Below are 26,695 nucleotides of genomic sequence, written 5' to 3'. Positions count from 1 at the left end.
GAAAAAAAAACCTCTTTCACTCTTGATGTTACATTTTATAGGCAATCCTTTGCTTCTTTGCTGATTAAAAAGCTGATTCTCTGGTTCTTTGGTTATTTAATGAGGATCCCCTTAAATGGCACTGTCATTTATGGAGGATATGTTCCGTGAAGGGTGCCTGAAAGACTTTACCTCAAAGGCCTGAAAGGTCAATCCAACAAAGTAGTCTTCTGACACTGTTATTTTCCACACGCATTCCTTCATCGGTCTGTAGTCATCAGGATAATTAGGAGACTGAATCTGTCCTTCATTTTTACGTATCTCACCTCCACAGATCGCTGAGGGCGAAAATAAGCAAATAAATAAACCTAGACCTGACATTTCATTTTCATTTTCTTCTGAGATACCATTTTAGTTCAGTGCCTGTAGCTGAGTACATAAAGACTGGCTATAAAAAATCAAAGTTGGCTGGCTATACTGCTGTAAATATTTAGATGGGTAAAAACCTAGTCAGTTAACTATAAAATTTAGATAATAGCACGGGAATATATGATTTTTTTTATCACAGTTTCTTTACATCTTTACAAAAAAACAGTATTTTTTTTAACTTCTAAAAACCGTTTGAGATTTTGTAAATGTATTCTATGCAGTAGAATATTCTATCATATTCTACATGAGTCCCTGAGCTGGTTCTTACAGTCTTTTGAGCTCAGGTAAAATAGCTGATCAAGAGAGACGCTCCACAGAACTCTCTGGGCCTCTGGCAACGTGAGCTAGCATCACGTGCTCAACATCTGTGGCTCCATCCAAATAATCCCCTTCACGGCCGTACAGCTAATCTCTACAACAAAATGCTTCCGTTTACTTAAAAGTTTAAGGGAAGCAGAAATCTCCTGCCTTCTAAATTACCTAAGCTCTTGTGCTAGCAGAGGTAGGTGCAAGAAGGGTCTCTTCTGCCCACAACCTGGCAAAAAAAAAAGGGGGGGGCGATTTTTAAGGCCAGGACACACAATGCCAGCTGTTGTTCTCTGAAACTTGTCGTTTCAGAGAAGTATAGAACAAAGCAGCTAGTAAAGTCTCCCTTGAATGCTGCCTCCCTCACTTAGACAAAGCATGCTCCAGAAATGTGCACAAGTACTTTCTGTGCAGTTTCCTGTAACAGAGAATTTCAGCAGTATAGGCACCAAATAAACACAAATTTAGTACAAAGAAAAAAATCATAATTTCTTCATGACATTTTAATGATCATGGAAACAATGGAAATTTAAGAGCTTTTGTGCCATTTCCATACACCCCCCCACACACATCCCTACATACATTTATATGTTACTAGGTCACTGGTACCAGGAAAGAGGCTCTTCTTGCAATTTAACTTTACCGGGTACTTTTGTAAAAAATTCATTTTTGTGAATATTATAACACAGATTTAGGAAACTTCATAATTAAATGTGGTTACAATATCATTCTAATGAAATTGAGAGAAAGGACATTTCTGCTAAGAGACTTAAGGGGAAGTAATCTCTAAAACTGAATGGGACTTGCCTTCATAGACAGCTGCAAAGCCTTTTCCCACCCAGTTACTGCTGCTACGAAACTCAATCCACATTCTGCTGTCTGTAGAGGTAAGAACTTCAGGCAACTTGTCCCCACAGAATCTACCTAAAAGAAATAAAAGAATACAGAGAGACTCCTAAATATGACTCTATATTCTAATTGCTTTCCACATGAGCCACAAATTATATATATAAAACCCGATTTGGTTCCTATACTCTATCTGGAGTAACTAGAACTATAAGTATGCCTAGTATTTACTTAACATAGGTGGATAAATAAAAGAATGTCTTCGTATCTATTTATAAAATATTGGAACATACCATTCTCAGATTAACAGCCTGACGTCAATATCATTGTCTACAGAATTAAGAAACAGCTAGTGCTAAAGACATATTTGTAAAAGGTCACATGATACATCAAGGTAGGGAATATTCTTCCATAGAGAACAGAAAAAAGTACAGGCGATCCTGAGAAACCGGCTCCAATTGTCAGACCAGTCCTTGCAGAGAAGTAGCTTGGTTAACGATGTGTCTCAGCCCAAAGCGGAGTTCTCTGTCCTGTGGGGTTCGACGATGACCCACCGGGGAGACTCACATGCTGCTCTGGGGGTCTTACACTCCTGCATACATTCCATCCCATGTACAAAGTCATAATCTGTTGTGTAGTCGGTCAACCTCCCATAAACATATATTGGCTACCTGTGTGTCTCCACTGTGCTTTGAATTTCCATATATGAGAAAATGGCTAAATCTGCATATCCACATGAAATAATTTTACCAACAATAATACATTGCCATCCATTTCTGCATGCCCCTGGCAGTGCTATCATACGTAGCTTCAGTATATGAAAAATGGTCATCGACTTCAAACAAATTCATACTAACAGGCAACAGGTGAACCGTCTTCCTAAATGGCAAAGTAAATTAAGGGCACGCGAAAGAGGAGCAATGTTTCTTAAACTGTAATGTGCATATGAAATGCCAGGGAGTCTGTTAAATACAGTCTCTAATTCAGAAAGTATGGAATGGAGCCTGGATTTCTACCCCTCTAACAAGTGATCCTGATGCTGCCTGTCTGACAGGTACACTTCAAGGAACAGGTCTCAGGGGAAGTAGTGGGGAAAATTTTCCACATGAAAACGATGACCAGACTGAAGCAGTCTGTTGGCCCACTATATGCCGAAGCATGTAATGTTGCTGGCGTTCTAAAAGAAATGCGCTCCACTATTTAGCTTTAGATTTGGTTCTTCAATATGAATTTAATGAAATGTTTTCTTTGGAACACATACACATATGTTACAGATTGCTTCACCTAGGCCAAGAAATGCAGTGTTCAAGACAATGTTTTCTTCAACCTGACTTACCACATTCGTTCAACACTATTTTTTTTTCTTATTTTTAAACATCTCTATATGTCTTGGACCTAAGACTTTTAATACAACAGTGTCCATTCAGCGGGTTTTGGACATTAAGATAAAAAGAACTGTATGGCACATAGGCACAACTGAGCAAAGCTACCTCTAAAAATAAAGGAAAAGTTGCCATTTCAAAAAAAATTCAATATTAAAGTAGATGCTCACAACAGCTCTCACCTTTAAGTAAAACAGAGGGCAACAGTAAAGTGCCTCATGCAAGTTAATGGTGTGGTCTGTGGTTAAACGTTGGCAGCAGACTTTTGTGAGCACCAAATCTGAGCTACAGTTTATGACACAAAGGACAAATGCCTCTTCTCAGCCACAAAAACTCTCTGAGAAGCACAACCGTGACGTCCACAGTGAGAGCTAACGTGGGTGGCAGAAGAAATCAGCTACCAAACATGGACCTAGTGGCTCACACTCTACTCTCTTAGCCAACAAAACAGAACACAGACATGTGCACCCACATTATTTATCTGGTTTTCTCACAAAAGTGATGATTTATCAAATTAAAAATATATTTGGAGGCTATTCTCAATCATTACATTCAGATCCAAGTATTTCCTCATAATTTAAGCTAGTTTAAAATCAATCTCTCTATTTATCTGTCTGCATTTTGCTGTGGTTGAAAAGAGTATAATAAAAATTAAGATGCGGGCCACATACATTTTGAAGTCTAAGATGACTCTTGAAAGAATCTACTTTCAAGGACAAACTAGATGTATGGCCACAAGGGAGGTAAAGAGTCTCTTACCAAGGAGAGGTGATTTCCTCCAGTACCCATCTCTCACTTCAATGTAGTCATACCAGCACAAACTGCTTTTGTATAGGTCCATTGTGGTAAAATTTAAAACAATCTGCAAATTGGAGCAAAATGACACAAAAAGTAAAATGATTATTAACTGCACACGGTAATTTGATTCCTGGAGATAAGGAACCCAGGACTACTATGAATACAGATTCATAGCTAATTCTTTTTTTTCTTTTTCTGTTAGTATTCCCTTAATATTTTTTCTTAGCAAACACTTCAAAAAAAGAAAATTTCTTCTCGTTCTCATTAATGTTTGACAATATAGGAGCACTATGTCAGGAGTTAAACTAAACATTTTAGCAATTAAAGCAAAGTTTCGATAAAGGTAATTTAAACAATTGTGAAACCAACAGAAATCTTTATTCAAAGAGTTTATTTTGAATTTTTTAAGATAAACAGGACTTAAACCATGAGAAATTCTGATTTTGCCATGAATGTCTTCTTTTTAATGATTTATTTCAAAGACAACCAGTCAGACGTGTATAATTATATTAAAAATTACCACCACGTGCCATATTCCAAGAACATAATATCATTGTGTATGCTGAAATGTTTTAAATACAGCTCTAAAATTTGAATTTATCCATGTAACTATAATCAAAGACAGATGTCACTATGCTTCTCTAGATCCAAGAATATATACTCAAGGACCTCTCAAGTTATAAGATCTTACACATGACCCCTTATTCTGTACTTTGTCTTGAAATGATGCTGCTTTTTGTTAAGATAATTCAGATAATTCAAGAACAACTCCAGGAAAGACAATTTTCTTACTGCTTTATAAAAAGACTTTATTTTTCAAATAATTAACTCTTTTTCTACTTGATTACACCAAAAGTAGAGCCAAACTAGCATGAGAAATATATCTATCTGAAGTAAAATTCATTTGGAAAATAGTTTTTTTAATATTCAAAAACTCATCCTGCTTAAAATATCTAAGGTGCTTAAGGTGTGAGGTGAACCTTTTTTTACTCTGAAAGCTGCAATGGACTTTGGTCCAAAGCAACAAATTATGAGTATTTAAATAAATGCTTCTAATATAAAACTATAGATTGTAACAATATTTAAAGAATCCTTTGGTAACAAAATACAAATCTGAATTTATATTTAAGAGAACTCTCAAGCTCAAGAACTGAGTAAAATATATATATAATCCATCAATACTGAATCCATATTCCAGAAGAGTGCTACCATTTTTGTGTAGAAAACATATACTTCTCCCCTTTCTTGAACTCAATACTTAACAGAACCATAAGTACTAATTAGGGCAAATCAATCCTTAACTAGCTTACTTCTTATGAGAATGAAGATACAACATAACAATAAATATTCCTCCTGGCGTCCTGCATCTCAGTAACAACAATGGTCATCAGTGGAACTGTACACCAAAGCTAGTTATAATTGCCCCTGTAAATAATTATTTTATAGAGATAGAAACTAAGACTTTATCAAACTATAATGAAAGTCAACTGTACCTTCTAATGGCATTAACATTTCGCCATTAAATTCAAACTTTTTCACTTTCTTTAAACATATATTTTCTTGATTCCAAAGAGATGAAATCTACCAAGGATGTGAAAATAGAGGCACACTTGTTTTGTTTTGCATTTTAATGTAATACAATCTGTGTAGCATAACTTGGTTTTGTTTAATAAAATTGTTGGGGTGCCTGGGTGGTGCAGTTGGTTGAGCTTCCAACTCTTGGTTTTGGCTTAGGTCATGCTCTCAGGGTCGTGAGATCGAGCCCTGCGTCGGGCACTCCACTGGGTGTGGAGCCTGCTTGAGATTCTCTCTCCCTCTCCCTCTGCCACGCCCACTCATGCTCCCTCTCTTTCTCTCTCCTTCTCTGTCTCTCTCAAATAAATAAATAAATTTAAAAAAAATAAAATTAAATTTTTATTTATTTCTGTCTACCTTATTTATAGTTTCTCTTTTTCCTTTGTTTTTCTTTTCCTTCACCTAATTTTATCATTCCAAATATTCTCAAAAATGTTTACAAAAATTTCCACAATATCCATTTTTTTCCTTTCTTTTGCAGTAATCCTCAATACCTGATTATTAAAATGCATAGTTTCTAAACAATTTTTCTGAAGTTCCCAGTATGTTTTCTCTTCCATCTCTGAATACCAATGTAATATTAGGTTATTCTTACAACATCATTGGAAAATAATTTTTGTTTTTTCTCCTTAATTTTGTATTTACTTTAAGCCTGTTTAAATGGGGAAGACTACCACTGCCTGATTGATCTTAGGTTTCTTTTTTTTTTTTTTAAGATTTTATTTATTTATTTGACAGAGAGAGACACAGTGAGCAAGGGAACACAAGCAGGGAGAGTGGGGAAGGGAGAAGCAGGCTTCCTGCAGAGCAGGGAGCCCAATGTGGGGCTTGATGTGGGGCTCAATGTGGGGCTCGATCCCAGGACCCTGAGATCATGACCTGAGTCAAAGGCAGACGCTTGATGACTGAGCCACCCAGGCACCGCTGATCTTAGGTTTCATTCTGCATTTGTATTCTGTCTTAGCAACCACCAGGGATTCGAATCTGTATGATCATACAAGAACTCAGTTATTATAGCAGAGATGGCAAAACTAGAATTCAGACACAAACGGTAGACCCCAAGGCTCATTTTGTGGCTTCCTTCTTGGATTTAAAGGTAAGTTTCATAATGGTGTGCAAATAGTTTCACTTCCTCTTCTATGAGGGAAAAAAAATCAAGCTAAATTGGAAGTATGTATATCATCAAATTGTATTTAAAATTAAAACAATGTGGTTGGAATGCTAACAAGTAGTTAATATTTGAAGTTTGGAATGTACACACACAAACACACACACACAGTTGGAAGGGGGATAACTCTAAACAGAAAAGTTTCCTATCTTGTTTTTAATCTTCTATTTTAAACGCCAAGCACCGTGGAGGAACAAAACTGGCCTACTTTAATATAAAACACAGAGTCCTTTAGAAGCAGAAAATGTAATAAAGATAGGTTTTCTAAAATCAAATCTTAGGGCTCTGACACAGAGGTAAAATGCTGGCCTTTGACTAAGGTTGCTAGCAGAATCAACTTGAATTACAAATCAAAAGCACTTGGAAAATACTTGGTTCTCTTAAATTATGCTTTTTTGTGTAAATACGTTGCATCTTTTTAAAAGAATGATGAAATGAAAACTAACTGGCACAATTATATAAATGTTTATTTCTTATGGTAAGTATCAATTTACCATTATCAATTTAAAATTAATCATGGCTCCCTTGGAACATGAGATTGAAGGAGATACAAGGAACAATTCTAGGATTTTCTGTGATCTGTTATGAGTCTTAGTTGCTATTCTGCAAAGTTAAATTGATACAATTGCTGTGGAGTTTGCTTATTAAAACTTTGTTATGTAGTAAAGCAGAGTGCCACAAAGTGCGGAATCTGGAAGAAAGGCAAACCAATAGTCAAGGGACTGGATGTCTGCAAATCTCCACTGAAAAATATAATCAAGAAACTATTGTCAGCACAATTAAGACATTACTGACTACCTAAACTAATTCCATGAGCACCACGGAAAGACCAACTAGAATTGGTCTTACAGTGCTGAGGATGGGGAAGACACAAATCTTCAATTAGACTGATATTATTAAATGGCTCTTTAGAAAGAGATATTAGAATCAAAAGCAGTAAAATAAAATAGATTTCTGGGTTCCAGCCAAAAGAAGTTTGGACAAGCCTAATAATCTCTAGGGAGACTACAGTTTTCTTCTCAGGAATAAGACTAGAGGTGAGAAGATCAGTAAACTCTACCCTGTGGGTCAAATTCAGCCTTCAACCAGTTTTTGTAAAGAAAGGTTTGTTGGACCCATTCCTTTACATATTGCCTATGATTGCCTTTGCAATACAATAGAACTGAACATTTGAAACAAACTGTATCACCGGCAAAACCAAAAGTATTTACTGTATATCTTTTCCAGAAAAAAATGCCAACTCATGGAATAATTGATCACTAAGCTTTTGTTCAGCTCCGAATTGTATCCTGCTAAAGGAAAAAAATTACATCTTTTCCTGCAACTAGAAGCTATTTACTATTGGGAGTCGAAAGCCTGGTTTAAGTTCTAGCTTCTCGGATTGCTAGTTTACTTAAACTTTCTTAGTTGGAATGTATTTCCTTATGTCAGATCCCTGGAGGCCATAATATCAAGCTGATCTCAGCAGAGTTAAATCAGAAGGATTTAATTGGATAATGTTAGAAAACCACTAAGGTAATCTGAAAGCATTGTTAAGATTCTCATGTATTACTGTTTTCATGGTACATATTCAGGCATCCCTCACAACATAAATCCTGAAGACAGTTTTGAAAGAAATAAAAGTATTAACCCAATTTACTTAATCCAACTATGCTGGGAACATAAAAACATCAGCCTAATTTTAAGGTTTCACAGGAAAATCAACACGTTAAAGTAAGGGATTCTTACTTTAAAATCTAAAGAATAGACAGACAGGAGAACCTGGACCTCAGTTCAAGCCCCTGCCTTACAATAGACGAGTTGTATGACTCAGGTGGATCCCTAATTCCATCAGGGATTTATTATATGACAAGTGAAAAACAAGAATTGGATTATGCTGTAAGAGTAATTTCTCTGCTTAAAATTATATGATAACACTTGGGTTTTGACATTTTGGTGTGTCATCACCAACTACTCACAGGAACATTTTTCATACCTTCTTTTCCTTAATCCCCACTCCACCCCTATGACCTAATCAATTCCAACTTCTGTAGTTCCCCTAATAATGTTCTCCTTCCATTTTCGCTGACCATGCTCTCCATACCTCTTTGAAATAACTGCAATAGTTTCCTAAGCTGTACTTTGTGGGGTTTTTTATTTTTATTTTTATTTATTTGTCAGAGAGAGAGAGAGCACAAGCAGGGGTAGTGGCAGGCAGAGGGAGAAGCAAACTCCCCACTGAGCAGGGAGCCCGATGAGGGGCTCCATCCCAGGACCCTCGGATCATGATCTGAGCCCAAGGCGGACACTTAACTGACTGAGCCACCCAGGCATCTCTCACAAGCTGTACTTTGGTTTTCAGTTTCACTCATCTCTAATTCATCCTATCCTGTATGGCCATTTTAATCCCGTGAAAGTTGGGCACCAGTGGCTTCACACCCAACTCCATGTAAATTCCTAATCGTAGGCATCATGACTCTAGGGTCATAACCCACCTCTGCTGCCTCATCTTTCACTACCTCAAACAGAACCTTCATCCTACCCATCCCTGACTTCTTGCTGGTGTGCCCTGAAAAAGTACCCCCAGTTTCAGCACTCCTTTAGTCAAAGTGTATGTCATTCTTCCTGGGACACGACTCTCCCCTTCCCTGTTTCTGGAATCTCTTCACACCTTTCAAAGTCTTGATCAAAGGCTTAGATTTCCCAACAAGATCTGAGCTCTCCTATCTCAGCAATTCCATCTTGCTTTCAGTGATTTTCAGAGTTTGGCTATTGTATTACTGGGCCTTGCTCTTGCTATGTTTATAAGTTCTTGAGAGCAAAGATTTCTTTCACACACCAGCAGATACTATATTTTGAATTGACCCCATATGTGTAAAGCACAGATGAGTGATTAAAAAGAAATTTTTGCAAAATGAAAGCAGTCAAATGATAGCTCCTAAGTGGGTTATACAGGAAAAGAAAAAAATGTTAACTCTATTGAAGACAAAAGCAATCTGCCCTTGTTAAAAGGTCGATCAGTTCTAAAAGATGAAAGAATCAATAGTGCATAATTCTATCAGCTCAACAGAGCTCCATTCTCAGCTGCACATTCTGGACTGTTACCAGAATGCACTGTGCAACATCAAGAACAGTCTTAGATTGGACAGGACTGTTTTTACCTTGGAAAGTCTAATTCTAAAAAGACATACATGTAAAATGACAATCTTCTTTTTTACTGTGGTAAAATAAATATGCACATAAAACTTACCATTTTAATCCCTTTTAAGTGCACAGTTTTATGGTGAAAGTACATTTACACTGTTGTACAATAACAAACTTATTTTTTAAAAAGAATATTCTTCCCATATAAAATAATACTTATTGTAGAAAATTAAAGGAAGAAGAAATAAAACCTATCTGTAAACCCACCAGAGAGAAATAAGCATTGTTTTAGTATATATTCTTCCATAATTTCGTCTCTAACATATGTAATTTAAAAATTAGAACTTTTCAGGGCGCCTGGGTGGCTCAGTTGGTTAAGCGACTGCCTTCGGCTCAGGTCATGATCCTGGAGTCCCGGGATCAAGTCCCACATCGGGCTTCCTGCTCAACGGGGAGTCTGCTTCTCCCTCTGACCCTCCCCCCTCTCATGAGCTCTCTCTCTCTCAAATAAATAAATAAAATCTTTAAAAAAAAAATTAGAACTTTTCATGCCTATGATTTTTAACCTGCTTATTAAATTTCCCAATATATTAAAAACATTTTCTCAAATCAATGCTATTTTTGGTTTTCTAAATTTAGTTTGTTTCCAATTTTTCATTATTATATATAACTCTCTCTGCACAGACTCAAATAATTTCTCTAAAATAAATCTCTGGGCTAAAATGCAAGCACATTTTTCAAAATATGATAAAGATTACCAAAGTCCTTCAGAAAAGATATTTCCACTTTTATTTTCAGAAGCTCTGTACCCTTACTATCATTTGATATTATTCTATTCCATCTTTGTGGGTAAAATACAACACATCATTGTTGATTCAAAAAGTACTTCTTTGATAAAGACTGAAAGTAAACAATTTCCATATTAATTATATATCTATTTGTACAGATCAATAAATGTTCTGCTTTCTTAGTCATTTTCTAATGTGGTGTTAATCTTTACTTATTAATTTAAAATAGCTCTTTATATATGCATAATACCAATGTTCTCTCATCTCATTTTGATTTTTATTTGTGATTTTGTATTGTTAATGTAATTATTCTAATAAATTATTTTGCATTTTGTTATTTTTTATTTAGGTACCCAACTTGTCTTTTCCAGAAAATGAACACCAAATCATTTGTTTTCCTCAGAAAAATATGAAATAAAAGTTTAGTTTTTGTGCAAATACATAAAAATGATTTATTATTTATTGAAAAACTCTTACCCGACTTATTTATTTTATGGGGGCGCCTGGATGGCTCAGTAGATTAAGCGCCCAACTCTCAATTTCGGCTCAGGTCATGCTCTCAGGGTCGTGAGATCAAGCCCCACAGCAGGCTCTGCCCTGGGCATGGAGTCCGCTTGAGATTCTCTCTCTCTCTCTCCCTCCCCCTGCCCCTCCCCCACTCATCTCTCTCTCTCTCTCTCTCTCTCTCTGATGAAAAGAAAGAAAGGAGAAGAAAGAAAGAAAGAAGAAAGAAAGAAAGAAAGAAAGAAAGAAAGGAAGGAAGGAAGGAAGGAAGGAAGGAAGGAAGGAAGGAAGGAAGGAAGGAAGGAAGGAAGAAAAAGAAAGAAAGAAAGTTCATATTTATAAACAAATATACACGACAAAAGTCTTTAAGCCCTCAGGCATAGTTCTGGTCTTTTTGGTTTGTTCCATTGATTCAGAAGCCTATTTTGACATACCACAGAATATGAATTACTGAAGCAGTTTAATGTTTTTCTATTACCTTACAGTGCAATCCACTTTCCTTCATTAATTATTTTCTAATTTGCCTTGGTTATTCCAACTCTTGTTATGTTATAAATCACCTCTGGAAAAATTGGGTCTGGGTATAAAACAAAAATCTACTGGAAATTTATTGGATTTACTTAAAACTATACATTAATTTGAGAAAAACTGACAATATATAATACATCCTAGCATATGATATGTTACATTCTGCTACATATGTTACTGTGTTTTAGTTCCACAATGAAGTCTTCAGTTTTCTAAAATCTATTACATCTTAATATATTTGTTTTTATTTGATCAACTTAAGTGTAATTTTTTAGTTCATTCTTCTGAATTTTTGAGAAGAGAAAACATATTCTCTATTACTAAAGAAAAATTTAATGATTAGCTCTGCCAAATGCAAGGTTTGTGGTGCTAGGCAGGTTACTCAATCCTTTCTTAAGTTCAATTTCTTCACATATAAAAGAGAGATAATTATAATCCTAAACTCAATGGAGTGTGAGCAGTTTAACACAGTGGCTGGCATAGTAAATACTCAACATTAATTTCTTATATTTATTGAATTGGAAAAAAGTCCTCCTAGTCCTAATTCATCAGGTTCATTAAATATACATACTGAATTCTAGTGTTACTAGCATTTATGAAATTTTTAGACAGATTGTTTCCATTTGATACTATTATTTGACAAAATAACAAATTTTATAATATTCAACTAACCTCATAATGCTGAACTAAAACACTTCCAATTTTATAAATTATATAGCTTGCTTTCATTTGATTAAATTTATATAACATCCATGTGTTTATATTCATATGTAAGGCAGTTGATAATTTTTTCACGTGTGTTGTGTAACATATGCTTATCAGAATTTTACTAGTTTAGTAAAATAAATGACGATAGAGAAAAAAAATGAAGAGACTACACATTGTTATGCAATGCACTTGAAATACATTTTATTACATGGGAGAAATCTGAGATTTTAGAATTTGAAAAAACTGCCTTGAGAAATCATCTGCAAGCAGCATCATTTTATAATAACTTCTGTAAACTTATTTTATATGGTTATAACTTATTTAATTTTTAGTGTTCATTAAATAACTTTTGATATTTTCCATGTCCAGGATTCTACATTAAGAAATACTTCAAGTGAAAGTATTTCTTCAAGTTTTTATTTTTAACAAAGTTAAATATATAGCCATTTATATACAGTGAAATTACATTATTATGAATTCAAGTAAAAAAACTCACATTTTCAAACAGAAAAAATACTAGCAAAATATGTTAATTTAAAAAAATAACCTCAAGTATAAACTATAGGCAGGACAAAATGAGCCTTAATGGAAATCTGAGATGTGAGAAGAAATAACGACTAAAAATATTTGGTGAATCTTCAAACAAATGCTGTTGGGAAAGGAGACCCATGTACAAGAGAATGAAGTCAGACCTTTATCTTAAGCCATATACAAAAGTTAATTCAGCAATGAATTAAAGACCTAAATGTAAAACCCAAAGCTATAAAGCTAGAAGAAAGCATAGAGGAAAAGCTTCATGGTACTGGAACTGGCAATGATTTCTTGGATATGGCAGAAAAGCGCAGGCAAAAAAAAAAGCAAAAATAGTTATGTGGTACTACATCAAACTAAAAAGCTTTTGCAAAGCAAACAATCAGCAGAGTAAAAAGGCAAGTACAAAAAAGAAGACAATATTTGCAAATCATATATCTCATGAGCGGTTAATAGCCATAATATGTAAAGAACTCCTATAACTCCACAAGAAAAAATAAAATAATCCAACTAAAAAATGGGCAAGACACTTAAAGATACATTTCTCCAAAGATGATATACAAATGCCAAGAAGCACATCAACATCACTAATCATCAGAGAAATGCAAATCAAATCCACAATGAGATATCACCTCTCACCCACTAGGATGGCAACTATCAAAACAACAACAACAACAAAAACCCACCAAAATACTACATATTGGTGAAGATGTGGGGAATTTGGAATCCTTCTACATTGCTGGTAGGACTGTAAAATAGTGCAACCACTATGGAAAACAATATGGAAGTTCTTCAAAAAATTAAAAACAGAACTACCAAATTATCCAGCAATCCCACTTCTTCAGAGTATGCATCCACAGGAATTAAAAGGACTGTCTTGAAGAGATATTTGCATACTCATGTTTGTAGTAGCACTATTCACAACAGCCAGAAGGTGGAAGCAACTCAAACGTCTATCAATGGATGAATGGATAAACAAATACGGTCTATACATAAAATGGAATATCATTCAGCCTTAAAAAGGAAGAAAATCCTGTCACATGCTAAAACATGGTTAAACCTTGAGACCATTACGTAAATGAAATAAACCAGTCACAAGATAACAAATGCTGTATGCTTCCACTTATGTGAGGCATCGAAAGTAATCAAATTCATAGAAACAGAAAGTACAATGGTGGTTCCCAGGGCCTAGGGGTAGGGAAAATGGACATGAATGGGTATGGAGTTTCAGTTTTGCAAAATGGAAAAGTTCTGGAGATCTGTTCCATAACAATGTGAATGTACTTAACACTATTGAAATGTACACTTAAAAATGGTTAAGACAGTAAATTGTACGTTTTTTACCACAATAAAAAAAATTGGTAAATATCTATGTATAGCTTAACAAATGTTAAGTGCAAAAACAATAATAATATCTCATTTGTGTCAGGATGAAACAAACTTGAAGAAAAATACTGAACAATAGCATATAAAATTAAGATAACATGTATTGTAATCTTTTTTTTAGAATCTTTTTATGGTTTGGGAGAAGGAAAGGACACCACTTAAATATGACTCCATTAAGAAGGCTGGTAGAAAAGGGGGTACCAAATAATAGAATATACATTTAAAACTTTCAAACCAATAGATAGAAAATAAGTGAAATGAGGGAAAATGAAACCGTAAATTCAATACATAAAAAGGCAAAAAAGTAGAACAAAAGAAACAAAGTGGGACATATAGAATGCAAACAAGAAATAATAATACACCAGAAGTCACAAAAAATGTAACTGTAATAAACACTAAAGACAAACTAACCACCATGAATTAAATAAAAAATAAAACCAAACTATTTGCTGTCTAAAAGGGACACACCTGGGACACAAGACCACAGAACAACTAAATGTCTGAAGCAAGATGAAGATATAACCAGGCAAGTATATTAATCAAAAGAATGTGTAGCCTTATTAATATCAGAAAAAAATAGAGTACCTAAATCACGACTAGAGACAAAGAAATACAGTATATAATAATAATTTAATTATCAGAAAGATGTTATATTCTAAACATAATATATATAATAATATAGAATAAAAATATTTTAAATATATTTAAATATAAATATATACAATATTTATTTTTAAAATAAAGAGAAATTAATAAATCCACCAAATAGTGACAAATATTAACATACCAAAACAATAATTAGAGAATATATACACTTCACAATTAGAAAGACTAATGCATAGAGAACTTTGCACCCAGCTACTGCACAAAACACATTTTGTTTTCCTTTGTAAGATTTTGTTTGTTTATTTAGAGAGAGAGTGGAGGCAGGGCCAGAGGGAGAGGGAAAGAGAGAATCCTAAGCAGGTTCCACACCCAGCACATGGAGCAGGACATGGAGCTCGATCTCAAGACCCTGAGATCATGACCTGAGCCGAAATCAAGAGTTGGACATTTAACTGACTGAGCCACCCAGGTGTCCCAACTTGAAAGCAAAGATTATTCTTTATGAAGACCGGTCACTTCCAAGGTCATACTGCCAGCCTCAAAATATTTCAAAGACTGACATCTTACAGAGTACAGTCTCTCACCAGAAGTGACTGAAGGAGAAATTAACAAGAAAAGGATGATTGGGAGAAAAATGTATGTTTTCCAATAAGAAAATATATGTTACCAAAAAATATGTTGGTTGAGAAGAAATAATAAGAGACAAAGAAGATAATGAAAATTGAAAAACAGCAAAAATACTATATGTCAAGCTGGTGAAATTCAGATAAAGTATTTCTTAGAAGGAAATTTATAGCCTTAAAGGTTTGTATTAGAATTAATAAGTTAAACTGCCAACTAAAGAAGTAAAAAAGAACAGCAGAATAAACCCAAATTTAAAACATAAAGAAACTAATAAAGACGCAACAATGAAAAATGAGTTAATGTTGTTCATTGACCACTTAATTCAATTTATTTGTTCATCATAATACATAATATTAAGAAAAATAATTGTAAAAGATGATAGATGTGTTGGTTTCTTCCTATTTGTAACATCTTGGAAAATACAGTTTTATTGGTAATCAAACATACAAGAAAAGTGAATTAACTTTGAATACTGATGGTGTGGGTACTGCAATTGGATAAGAGGAACAATTTTTTCCTGTATTATCTTGCTCTTCTGAGTGGATTTTACTAATCTTGTCTAAAATTCTTCATATTCTATAATTTTAATTTCAAAATCACATATAGTTTTTATCAGCTTTTATATTTTGCTCTTCAGTACCTTTTTAAGAATGATTTTCATAAAATATTCTCAAAAAGCTTATTCAAAAATCCACACAGAAATTGATCAACACCTATAACTACCATACAAAGACTTTTAATTCTTAAATTAAAAATGACTGTATAAAGAATTACGTATGCATTCATGTATTCCAAGTCAGTTGAAACTTTTTATGGTTAAAAACTATTCATGTTACACAAATGTTTCATTCAGTTTTCATGTTGAATATTGTAACACCCTGGACAGCTCCACACCCATGACTCTCTTAACAACATTCAATTATCAGGAATATTAAACTTTCTTTAACCTCAATTGCATTCTCACAAAAACTCTAAGTATATTTGAGTCATTCCAGATGAATTAGTCATAAGCAAAGAACAAAAACTATTTAAAAGTAGCAAAAAAAAGATTAGTATCAATACAATCTTGGTCTGGAAAGACTTTTAAGGTTAGCATTCAAGACAGAATCCAAAAGTTAACAGATTCATTCATTTCCTTTCTTAATAATTTTAAAATCTTTAACCAACAAACCAAATATGCTAAAGGGAATTTTCTTCCTTTTCAATCCTTATTATGTTTAGTTCCATTTTCTTGCCTTAATGTGCCATGACTTCCACCAAAAAGAAACTGGTATTGTAGAAAGGAATACTTTCAGAGTTTTCCCAAGAATGATATTTGTAATAATTTTTGTAGATTTTCTTTCTAAGATTAAGAAGGTACCTATTCCCAGTTTTTTCAGGGTTTGTTGTTATTAAATCGGTAATAGATATTTTTTCTTGATTTAATTGACATATACATTTAATGGCGTTTGTGTCTACGTACGTGCATGTATATGCATCTACCTTTGATTTGGTTTGGGGATTTTACATCCATATTCAAGTGTTAGCTTGGATTATACTTTTCCTTTTTTATACTGTCCTTGTCAGGATTTCTATCAAGGTTTTCCTAGCCATATAAATAGGAGAGTGGATCTTCCTTTTTATTCCCTGGAAGAGTTTATATAAGATTATGCTTATTTCTTATTTGAATGTTGGCTAGAATTCACAAATTAAGCCATCTGAGCTTGGATTTTCATTGCTGAAAATTATCTAATAATCCAATTAAACAGTAGTTCATTTTCTTTAGTGGCTATAGGAGTAATCGAGTTTTTTTTTTTTTCTTTTTCTTGAGTAAGAACTCAGTAATATTTTATAGGAATTTTCCCATTTCATCTACATTTTTTTAAAGATTTTTTAAATTTATTTATTAGAGAGAGAGAGAGCGCAAGAGAGGGTAGGGTTAGAGGGAGAAGCAGACTCCCCGCCGAGCAGGGAGCCCGATGCAGGACTCGATCCCGGGACTCCAGGATCATGACCCGAGCCGAAGGCAGTCGCTTAACCAACTGAGCCACCCAGGCGCCCTCATCTACATTTTTTAAGTTACTGGCATAATGTTGACAATATTCTTTTAATCTCATTTTTGTGTCTAGAGCATCAGTGGTTATAATAACCTTTTCATTTTGGTGATTAGATAATTGTGCTTTTCCTGTTATTCTTTTTCTTTCTTGATCTATTTACATCCATTTTCCTATACTTCTAAGTTTTTTCAAAGTACCATTTTGTTCATACTTTGTACCATGTTATTTTGATCTCCTTAGTTCATCTTTTATTTATTACTTCCTCCATTATGTACCTTTCCATTTATTTTACTATAACTTTAATAGCCACTCAATAAGAATATCTAACTCGTTAGTTTAGGGCATTTTTTATTTGCTAATGTGAGCATTTAAGTTGTGAATTTCCTTCTAAGTACTGCTCTCATTGCATCTTACAGGCTTGATATTCAGTATTTTTGTTACATTATAGCTGAAAATAATTTCTAATCTATAACTGAAAATAATTTCTATCTAAATCTGTAATTGTTTCTTAGCTAAACTGGATATTTTATGTATATTTCTTAACTGAAATGTGTGGGATTTTCTGGTTATCTATGTGATACTTATTTTTAACTTAATTTCATTATGCCTGAGAACATAATCTGCATTATTTCAAGCTTCTTAGAGCATTGACTATTTCTTTTTAAATTACATTTTTCAAAAAATTCCCAGAGCTTGAGCAATTTTCATTATAAATTTTCTGAGATTTTTAGTCTTGTATTTGAAGAATCAAATAAGAATAAAAAATAAAGCAAATTATATTTAAAAGAAGATGAATCTCTGTATTTATATGACACTAAATGAGAACTCTCGATGATAGAAACTACCTTCTCCCCTGGGGTCACTGAAACTCTCCAGATGCAGTGGGTATAAGAAGGGTAGCCATTTGGAAATCCTGGAGACGAAAGGTTGCCATTGGATTCTTGTAGGGTTTCTCCACATGCTAAAGGAAAAAAAAAAGATACATATATTTGATATTTTAAAGAGATGACTTACCCATATTTCCTTAAAAAGATAAGATCATTCTTTAATTTTTCTGAAAGACATCATAAATAAAGCCCTGAGTCTTTTGGTGTTAGAGGAAAATATATATTTGTGTTCTATAAAAGACTTTTCCTTTCCAAGTAAATTCACCTTATGTCTCCATTACCACAATTTTAACATACTTAATGGTATCATTAGGGCTAACCATAAAACAAGACTATGAGATAAATAATCTGGCATTCATAAAGTTCTTCCTCATGGAGACTTCTCTCATTCATTCCCAAAGAGTTAGTAGGTGACCTATACTCATATTCAAGCCAGTGGATATCTGGTTGATGTGGCTAGGGGATAACATGAGACATAAATAATATTTTTCAATGTAAAGTGAGGCTAAGTTTCATAGCAAATATCACATCAAAGTCCAAAAACAGAAATCTTAATAATTAGAATACAGTCAATTAAGGTCATACCAAAATGTCATACACAGTGAAAATTTTTCTCAAAATAAGCTGAAAAAAATTGAAAGGTTAAAAACATAAAGGAAGATTAAAATTTTCCAAGATGTGGACATTTACTTACTCTATTATTTATGTTGATCCTAAGTAGAAATTACAGGAAAAGCAATTGTGTTTTCCTCTTACTAAGGCTGTCTAATTTCTTAGAAGTAATTATCAGTCATCTAAAATAGCAAATTATCAGTTGCACAGCCTCAAGATCTGTGTGATTAATATCTCTAGGGTCATTTCACACAGAGTATGATTAGCTCATTGGTTTAGCCAAGGTTAGTGGTCAGAACCATTCTATAATGGGTTTTCCTGTTGCTTTTGTAAGACATAGCATGTGACACATGAACCTAGGCTGCTTTAAGTATCCTGAATTCAAGAATAATTCTTCCACTTCAGCCTGTCATCTTTATAACCTTCATTCAGTAATTAAAAAAAAAAAAAGACAAAACAGTACTTTCCCTCTGAAGGAGACTGAAATCAGACTGCAATATTATCATATTATAGAGTCATAGCTACCAGCAGGTGAACTCTCGTCTCATCAAATCCTCCATAAATAATAAATGGTTTTGCATATCTTAAGTTAAATGAAGAAAGAAAGATGATGACTTTGAAAACAAAATGGAGGGTGCCTGGGTGGCACGTTAAGCATCTGCCTTCGGCTCAGGTCATGATCCCAGGGTCCTGGAATCGAGCCCCACATCGGGCTCCCTGCTCTGCGGGAAGCCTGCTTCTCCCTCTCCCACTCCTCCTGCTTGTGTTTCCTCTCTTCCTGTGTGTCTCTCTCTGTCAAATAAATAAATAAAATCTTAAAAAAAAAAAAGAAAACAAAATGGAGCTGTAAAAAGTCTGATATGATATATATATTTATTTGAAAACACAGATACTAAGTTTGCACAACAAAATACATTTCAAGTAGAAGTAAGCAGTGTTTATTCTGTTTAATAGGCAGATAAAAGCAACTTCAGAACAAAATGAAAATGCTCAAGGTCAAAAATACATAATTCAGCATTTTCCATGAAACATCTAAGGGCTCTTGATAAATATAACATTATAAGAACCCTTAAAAAATGAAAATTTATTAAGATTTTATTAATGCAAACAGTGTGCTTCTAAGAGGATCAGTTCAGATGCTATATAATCATTTGGGAGTTGAGTGTGTTTCAATGAAAAATACTGCAATTCATAGCTAAAAATAAATTATTTAATGATTGAAAAGTACACTAAGCCACATAGAATGTTGTTACGGTATTTACTAAAGTGAAATTAAAACAAATATATTTAATCCACAGATGTACACAAACAATACTGTTCTGATAAAGATAAAATGGAAAACTCTATAAAATGAAAAATACAGAATCAGCATATAATTCAAATATTAAATAAATCTATTATATAGCATTTGCTTATAATGCTTACAATCATTTGTGCATTTACCTCAGTAAGTGTGGTTGTCCCAGGCTACCTGACCCTTACTACAAAAGATATTTCAACACTTTCCCCAGACATAGGTTGATTAATGCTCAGATATACAAAGCAAAGTTTATTATTAAAAGAACTAAAGGAAAATCAGCAAGAAAAAAGTGGCACTATGAAGTTAAAATGCATAGGCTATTCATTTACTCAGCAAAGTCCATGGTGAGAAAACACAAGTTTTAATCATGGCATTATCACTTACTAATTATGTCATACAAGTAAGTCTCAAAAGCTTCAGCTTCAGTTTTCTCTTGTTAAATGGCCATCTTATTAACATATACTTAATAAAGTTGCTTTGTAGGAATAAAATGTTATTATGCCCTGAATCTTCTTTTTAACCCTTAGATACCTCTTCCATAGGTAGGGAGACTGTGGTCTAAAGTGTTTGAATATGTCTTTGAACTACAAAACTTAGTCATATGTAGGAGAAAAAAGATAAAAAAATATACAGAGGACAGTTATTGTTATCACTGCCCTAATAAAAATTACTCTAAAACTAAATATAATTCAGAAATTAAACTTCTATCTCTGTAGGCAGATGACACAATCTTACATGTATAAAACTGTAAACATTCCGCACACACATAAAACTGTTAGAACTAATAAACAAATTCAGCAAAGTGGCAGGATACAAAATTAACACAAAAAATCAGTTGCTTTTCTATACATCAGCAAAAAATATTTCAAAAGGAAATTAAGAAAACAATCCCATTCATAATAGCATCAAGAAAGGATAAAATACTTGGCAATAAACTTAACCAAAGAGGTAAAGGACTTGTACACTGAAAACTAAAAACATTGATGAAAGAAATTGAAGATGACACAAAGCAATGGAATGATGAGCTGTGTTCATGACTGGAAGAGTTAATACTATTAAAATATCCATATTACCCAAAGCAATCCACAGATTCAACATAATTTCGATCAAAATCTCAGTGGCCTTTCTTGCAGAAAGAAAAAAAAATACTGAAATTCACATAAAACCGCATACCAGAAATAGCCAAAACATTCTGGAAAAAAAAAAAAACAACAACGAAGCTGGCTCCCACTTGCTAACTTCAAAACATATTACAAAGCTACAGTATTCAAAACAGTATGATATTGGCATACGACAGACATATAGACCAAGAGAAGAGAAGAGAGAGCCCCAAAATAAACTCATGTATATATGGTCAAATGATCTTCAACAAGGGTGCCAAGACTACTCATTAGGGAAAGCATAGTCTCTCCAGCAAATGGTGTCAGAAAAACTAGATATACACATACAAAAGAATGAAATTGGACCCTTATCTTACACCATACACAAAAATCAACATAAAATGGATTAAAGACTTAAATGTAAGACCCTAAACTGTAAAACTTCTAGAAGAAAACAGGTCAGAAACTTTGTAACAGTAGTCCTGGCAATGATTTCTTGGATATGACACCAAAAGCACAGGAAATAAAAGCAAAAATGGGCAGGTGGGACTATGTCAGCTAAAAAAGCTTCTGTACAGCAAAGGAAACAATCAAGAGAGTGAAAGGCAACCTTCTGACTGGGAAAATATCTGCAAATCATACATCTCATGAGGGATTAGTATTCAGAATATATAAGGAACTCATACAAATCAATAGCAAAAAACAAAATAACAATTTAAAAAATGGGCAAAGAAAAAGAAATGGGCAAAGAAGACACACAAATGGCCAATAGGTATATGAAAAAAAAAATGTTTTACATCATTAATCATCAGGGAAATGAAAATCAAAGCCACTATATCACCTCACACCTGTCAGTATGTATCAACATACTGTATCAACAAACAAACAAACAAACAAAAAATAAGAAGTGTTGGCAAGGAAATGGAGAAACTGCAGCCTTTGTGCGCTGTTGGTAGGAATATAAAATGGTGCAGCCACTATGGAAAACAGTGTGGGATTTCCTCAAAAATTGTAAATATAGTTCCCAAATGATCCAACAATCCCACTTCTGGGTGTTTATTCAAAAAAATTGAAAACAGGATCTGGAAGAGATATTTGTGCTCCCATTTTCATTGCAGCATTATTCATATCAGTCAAGAGACAGAAACATCCTAAACATCCATCAGTGGATGAATGGATAAAGAAACTGTGGTATATACATAAAATAGAATATTATTCGGCCTTAAAACAGAAGGAAGTCTGGCATATGCTACAACCCAGATAAACCCAGAGGACATGATGCTGAGTGAGATTAGCCAGTTACAGAAAGACAAATACTGCATGATTCCACTTACATGAGATTTCTAAAGTAGTCAAATTCATAGAAGTGGAAAGTGGAATGCTGCTTGCCGGGGGCTGGGGGAGAGGGAAATGAAGAGCTGCGGCTCAGTGGGAATAGAGTTTTAGTCATGCAAGACAAAGAAGTTCTAGAGATCTGCTGTATACCAATGTGCATAGAGTTAACAGTACTGTACTGTGCACTTACAAATTTGCTAATAGGGTAGATGTCATATTATGTGATTTTTTGCCAAAACAAAAAATAACAATAATAAAGCAGTTGAACTTCTAAGTCCTTTATCATATGATCAATCTCACTTATGAATTAGGTAATTCACATATACCTTCATTCTTCCAGAATAGAAAATTGTATAATTGTACAAAAATTATACAAGAATTTGCAAGAATTTAAATTGTATAACTGCTACTTGGATTGTGTCTTGTTCAGCAATTATTACAAACTCTTGACCTTTTAATAACATTAAGTTTATAGCTGTCTGCATGTCCATCTACAGTTACTTTCTCACCAAATGTCTGTAATATCCACCCAATACCAACGACTGAGAACTTTCCTTTCCCAATATTCTATAGGAGCACATTTATGATCTTACCAAGGCTAAGGAAAACAGATAGAGATGAACAATAATTTCTATTTGATAAATCTCTTCCCAAAGGATCTTGACAAATTCTAGATTAGGGGAAGAAATAAAACTGTATCTAATCAACTTAATACTACCTAATTAACTTATATTTATACCCCTTAAACTTTTAAATATAGTAAATAAAATACAGGTTTAAATGATTTTTTTTAAGATTTTATTTATTTATTTGACAGAGAGAGACATAGCGAGAGAGGGAACACAAGCAGGGGGACTGGGAGAGGGAGAAGCAGGCTTTCCACTGAGCAGAGCCCGACGCGGGGCTCGATCCCAGGACTCTGGGATCATGACCTGAACTGAAGGCAGACGCTTAACGACTGAGCCACCCAGGCACCCCTAAAATGATTTTAAAAATATAAAATAAAATGTAAAATGATTTTAAGATAAGGAAATGTTAAAAAAGAATCCTAAATCATCTGAGAGATAATGTGAGATTAACAATGAAATATTTTAAAATACATTTCAATAGCAACTGCCTAGCCAAGTCTGAATCATCCTTTAAAATGAAGCATAAGCACCTACTCCAAGGAGCCTGCCTCCCGCAGTGTGCAGCCCAGGTTAGGCATCTCTCGCAGAACTGCTGTAGCATCCTTTAAGGAGGAAATTTACTTCCTAACTAAGTGATATTGTCTAAGGGATGCCCCAGAGGCTCAGCTATTCCTGTGTGTAGTCTGTGCTTCCTTTTCTGTGGCCATAATATCTGTCACGGTGCCTTCCACGTGTTAACGGTGACTCATTCATTCATACAGCAACTATTTATTGAGCACTTAATTTACATCAGATTCAGAATACCATGAGGGAAAACCCAACTCCAATCCCACAAAAGCTTACATACTCCAGTGTGGGAAATGCCAAATGAACGATGATTATAGGATTAAGACACAAAGACCAGGATCAAATGAAGCATTTACCATGGTGGGAGTCCTGGGAGATGAGGAAGTCTTTAAGTAAGAGGTGACGTAGGAGCTGAATCCTAAATATGAGCTAGGATTTAACCAGGCTGGCTGGAGGCAGAGGCAGAAGGCAAGCATACTGTGGTGCCAGGAGCTAAACAAAGTGGAGGTGAAAAACTAGCCTGTAGGGGTAATACCTAGAGAAAAGACTCAGGGAAGACACAAGAAAAATATTTTGAAATCACATAATGGAAAGAAGATTAGCCTTTATCCTAAAAATAAGCAAAGTAAGATTTGCATATTTAAAGCCACTTAACAGCAGCTTGGCCAGAGAACTAAAGAGATGTAAGAATAGGGACAAGAAGTGAATTAGGAGGCATTTCAACAATCCAGACAAAAGATGAGGCTCCCCAGACTCTAGGGGATTCACTGCAAGAATGCAAGATTCCAAGAAGGCAGCAGGACTGACTAGCTGGAGAAAGTAATGGAGGAATGAGGTGAGACTACCCTTCATAATTCTGGCTTGGGCTACCAGATGAGCTATGTCTGGTACCATCCATTGAACTAGGGGATGTTTACAGGGAAATGAAGAAAGGGGTCCATGAATAAGTGGGAAAAAATAGCTAAATTATTATTTTTTGCACGCGGGCAATATTTTGGCCAAGAACTGTATATATACAAGAACATATATAAAGTATATTCTCTCTGGAATCTCAGAAAATTATACCAGGAACCAAGAGATTAATGCTTAAGTAACTAAGAAGAACCTTATTTCAATTTTAAAGGTAAAGTTAATGAAACAAGTGTTTAAAGGGAGGTAAAGTTTCTAGTATTCAGACTCCATGCATGCTGAAATTGGCCTTCCATCCTTAAAGTGTCCACACAAATGGGCATCCATGGACAGGGATATTCCGCACACATAGTGTATGTGTACTAGCATTGAAAACTTTTAAATTTGTGAACATAGACTGTACATGTGTTGATGTGTGAATACACATGCACTTTTATGTAACAAGGAAGATTCTAATCCTCAGAAGGCCCTTTATTTTTAGAGATTTTATTTTGTATTTCCCCTAATTTTATTATGTTACTTGATGTATTTATTGGGGAAAATTTACTGGAGAATATTAGGATTGATGGTTGATGAAGTATTAAGTAAGCAAAAAGTTCATGGGACTACAGAAAAACAAATTTAAGAGAAAATGCAACTAAAGACCAGTGATTGTACCAGGAGAAGAGTTAAACTAAGCAGTTTAGAAATCAAAATGAAAGTAATCCTTAGATTAGATCAAATAGAAAAAAAATACATTTAAAAAATGAGTCACAAGAAAAACAAGGCCCTCAAAGAGAGAGAACAGTAGTACCCATTACTGATTTATGAAGAGAAAAATATCCACTGCAACTCAGACAGCCTAGAGAAAATCTCCTTCAAGAGCAAACTGTTAATTACTGGCATAAAGGGACAATAGAGACCATAATGATGACCTATTCTCTGCCTTAGCTTGGGGGAGAATCTTGATTATAATGGCAGGTACGTAAAGTACTATTAGCGGGTGTCCTTTTAGATGCCTTAATGCTAGAAAGACCTGGAAGCTGTGGGAAGGACACAGGACTGGCCTTTGGGCAGCACTGTCCAGAAACCTATTCGATCCCAGGGTTGGGCAGCTCTCCCTTTATTTCCCTTCCTTCTCCTTTCCGGGATGTGGTCTGGCGATGGATGATGGGGTCTTATGTCAGAAGAGTGCCAAGACTGTAAAGGATCATATTCTTCCTCTACATTAACAGTGCATAAGGAGATCTTTCTTGCCTGCTTCTAAAAGAACAAAAAATGGCAATGAAAATAATTCTAAACTAAAAGAAACTTATCTTCATTCCATCACCTTAAAAACACAACTTTAGTCCTATATGGAGCTTTTTCATGATTAGTATGCACCGATTATACAATGAGTAATTCAGGTTTCCCATACAAATCTAATTTATATATTTGGCATATATAAGTAGATATATATAATAATGGATTACAAGTTGTTTACCAGCTAGAAAGTCTCATAAAAAATAGTTTATACTGTTTTAAGGGAATTAAAAATGCATACATTTTAATGCTGTTCATCTTCTGATAGATAAAAATGCATTTCCTATATTATTAATGGAAAGGCAATAATATTTGCAGTCTACCTACTATTACCTGCCTATTAGAAACCTGCCCTCTTGGACTCAGGGCCCCACTTATCATGGACCATAAAAGCTATAACCTTAAATATTTAAGTGTGAACCAGGTCGGTATTCCTTTCAAGATTAAACTCTTAAGGAATAACCCTATAAAATGCAGATCCAAAACAGCTTTGAGGGTAAACTGATAAGAAATAAAGAGTTGGAGTAATGTAGCCAAATACCTCGGACTGGCTCTATTCATCAGCAATTTCTAACAAAAGAAAACAATAAGACAAACTCCAAAGGACTATGCAGTTTTATAACTCTCTCCTTTCTGTATTAAAGCCAAGACACAACCAGATTTCATTTTATAAACTCCTACACTCTTCCTAGATGATTCTCAAATAAGTCATCTTATTTACACTTCTATGTACAGTTATCAATCTTCCACATTACTCC

At 34.2% G+C, this 26,695-nt stretch overlaps 1 protein-coding gene across 6 annotated transcripts in view; it reads right to left on the bottom strand.

The window, feature by feature from the left end:
* Nucleotides 1-26,695, bottom strand: part of TLL1 (tolloid like 1) — a 210,712-nt gene that overhangs the window by 55,660 nt on the left and 128,357 nt on the right. For all 6 annotated transcript variants that reach the window (XM_064585242.1, XM_045880178.3, XM_064585244.1 and 3 more), the window contains 4 exons: nucleotides 18,163-18,278; nucleotides 3,702-3,804; nucleotides 1,522-1,638; nucleotides 172-317 (listed from right to left, as the gene is read on the bottom strand). In XM_064585242.1, the coding sequence (XP_064441312.1) occupies nucleotides 172-317; nucleotides 1,522-1,638; nucleotides 3,702-3,804; nucleotides 18,163-18,278 (482 nt within the window). The remainder of the gene's footprint in view (nucleotides 1-171; nucleotides 318-1,521; nucleotides 1,639-3,701; nucleotides 3,805-18,162; nucleotides 18,279-26,695) is intronic.

This window comes from Mirounga angustirostris, unplaced genomic scaffold, assembly GCF_029215605.1.
Source record: "Mirounga angustirostris isolate CCGP_5_RB_7025 unplaced genomic scaffold, mMirAng1.0.hap1 SCAF_2, whole genome shotgun sequence".
In the NCBI taxonomy this organism is placed as follows: domain Eukaryota; kingdom Metazoa; phylum Chordata; class Mammalia; order Carnivora; family Phocidae; genus Mirounga; species Mirounga angustirostris.
This window is presented reverse-complemented; position numbering and strand designations above follow the sequence as displayed.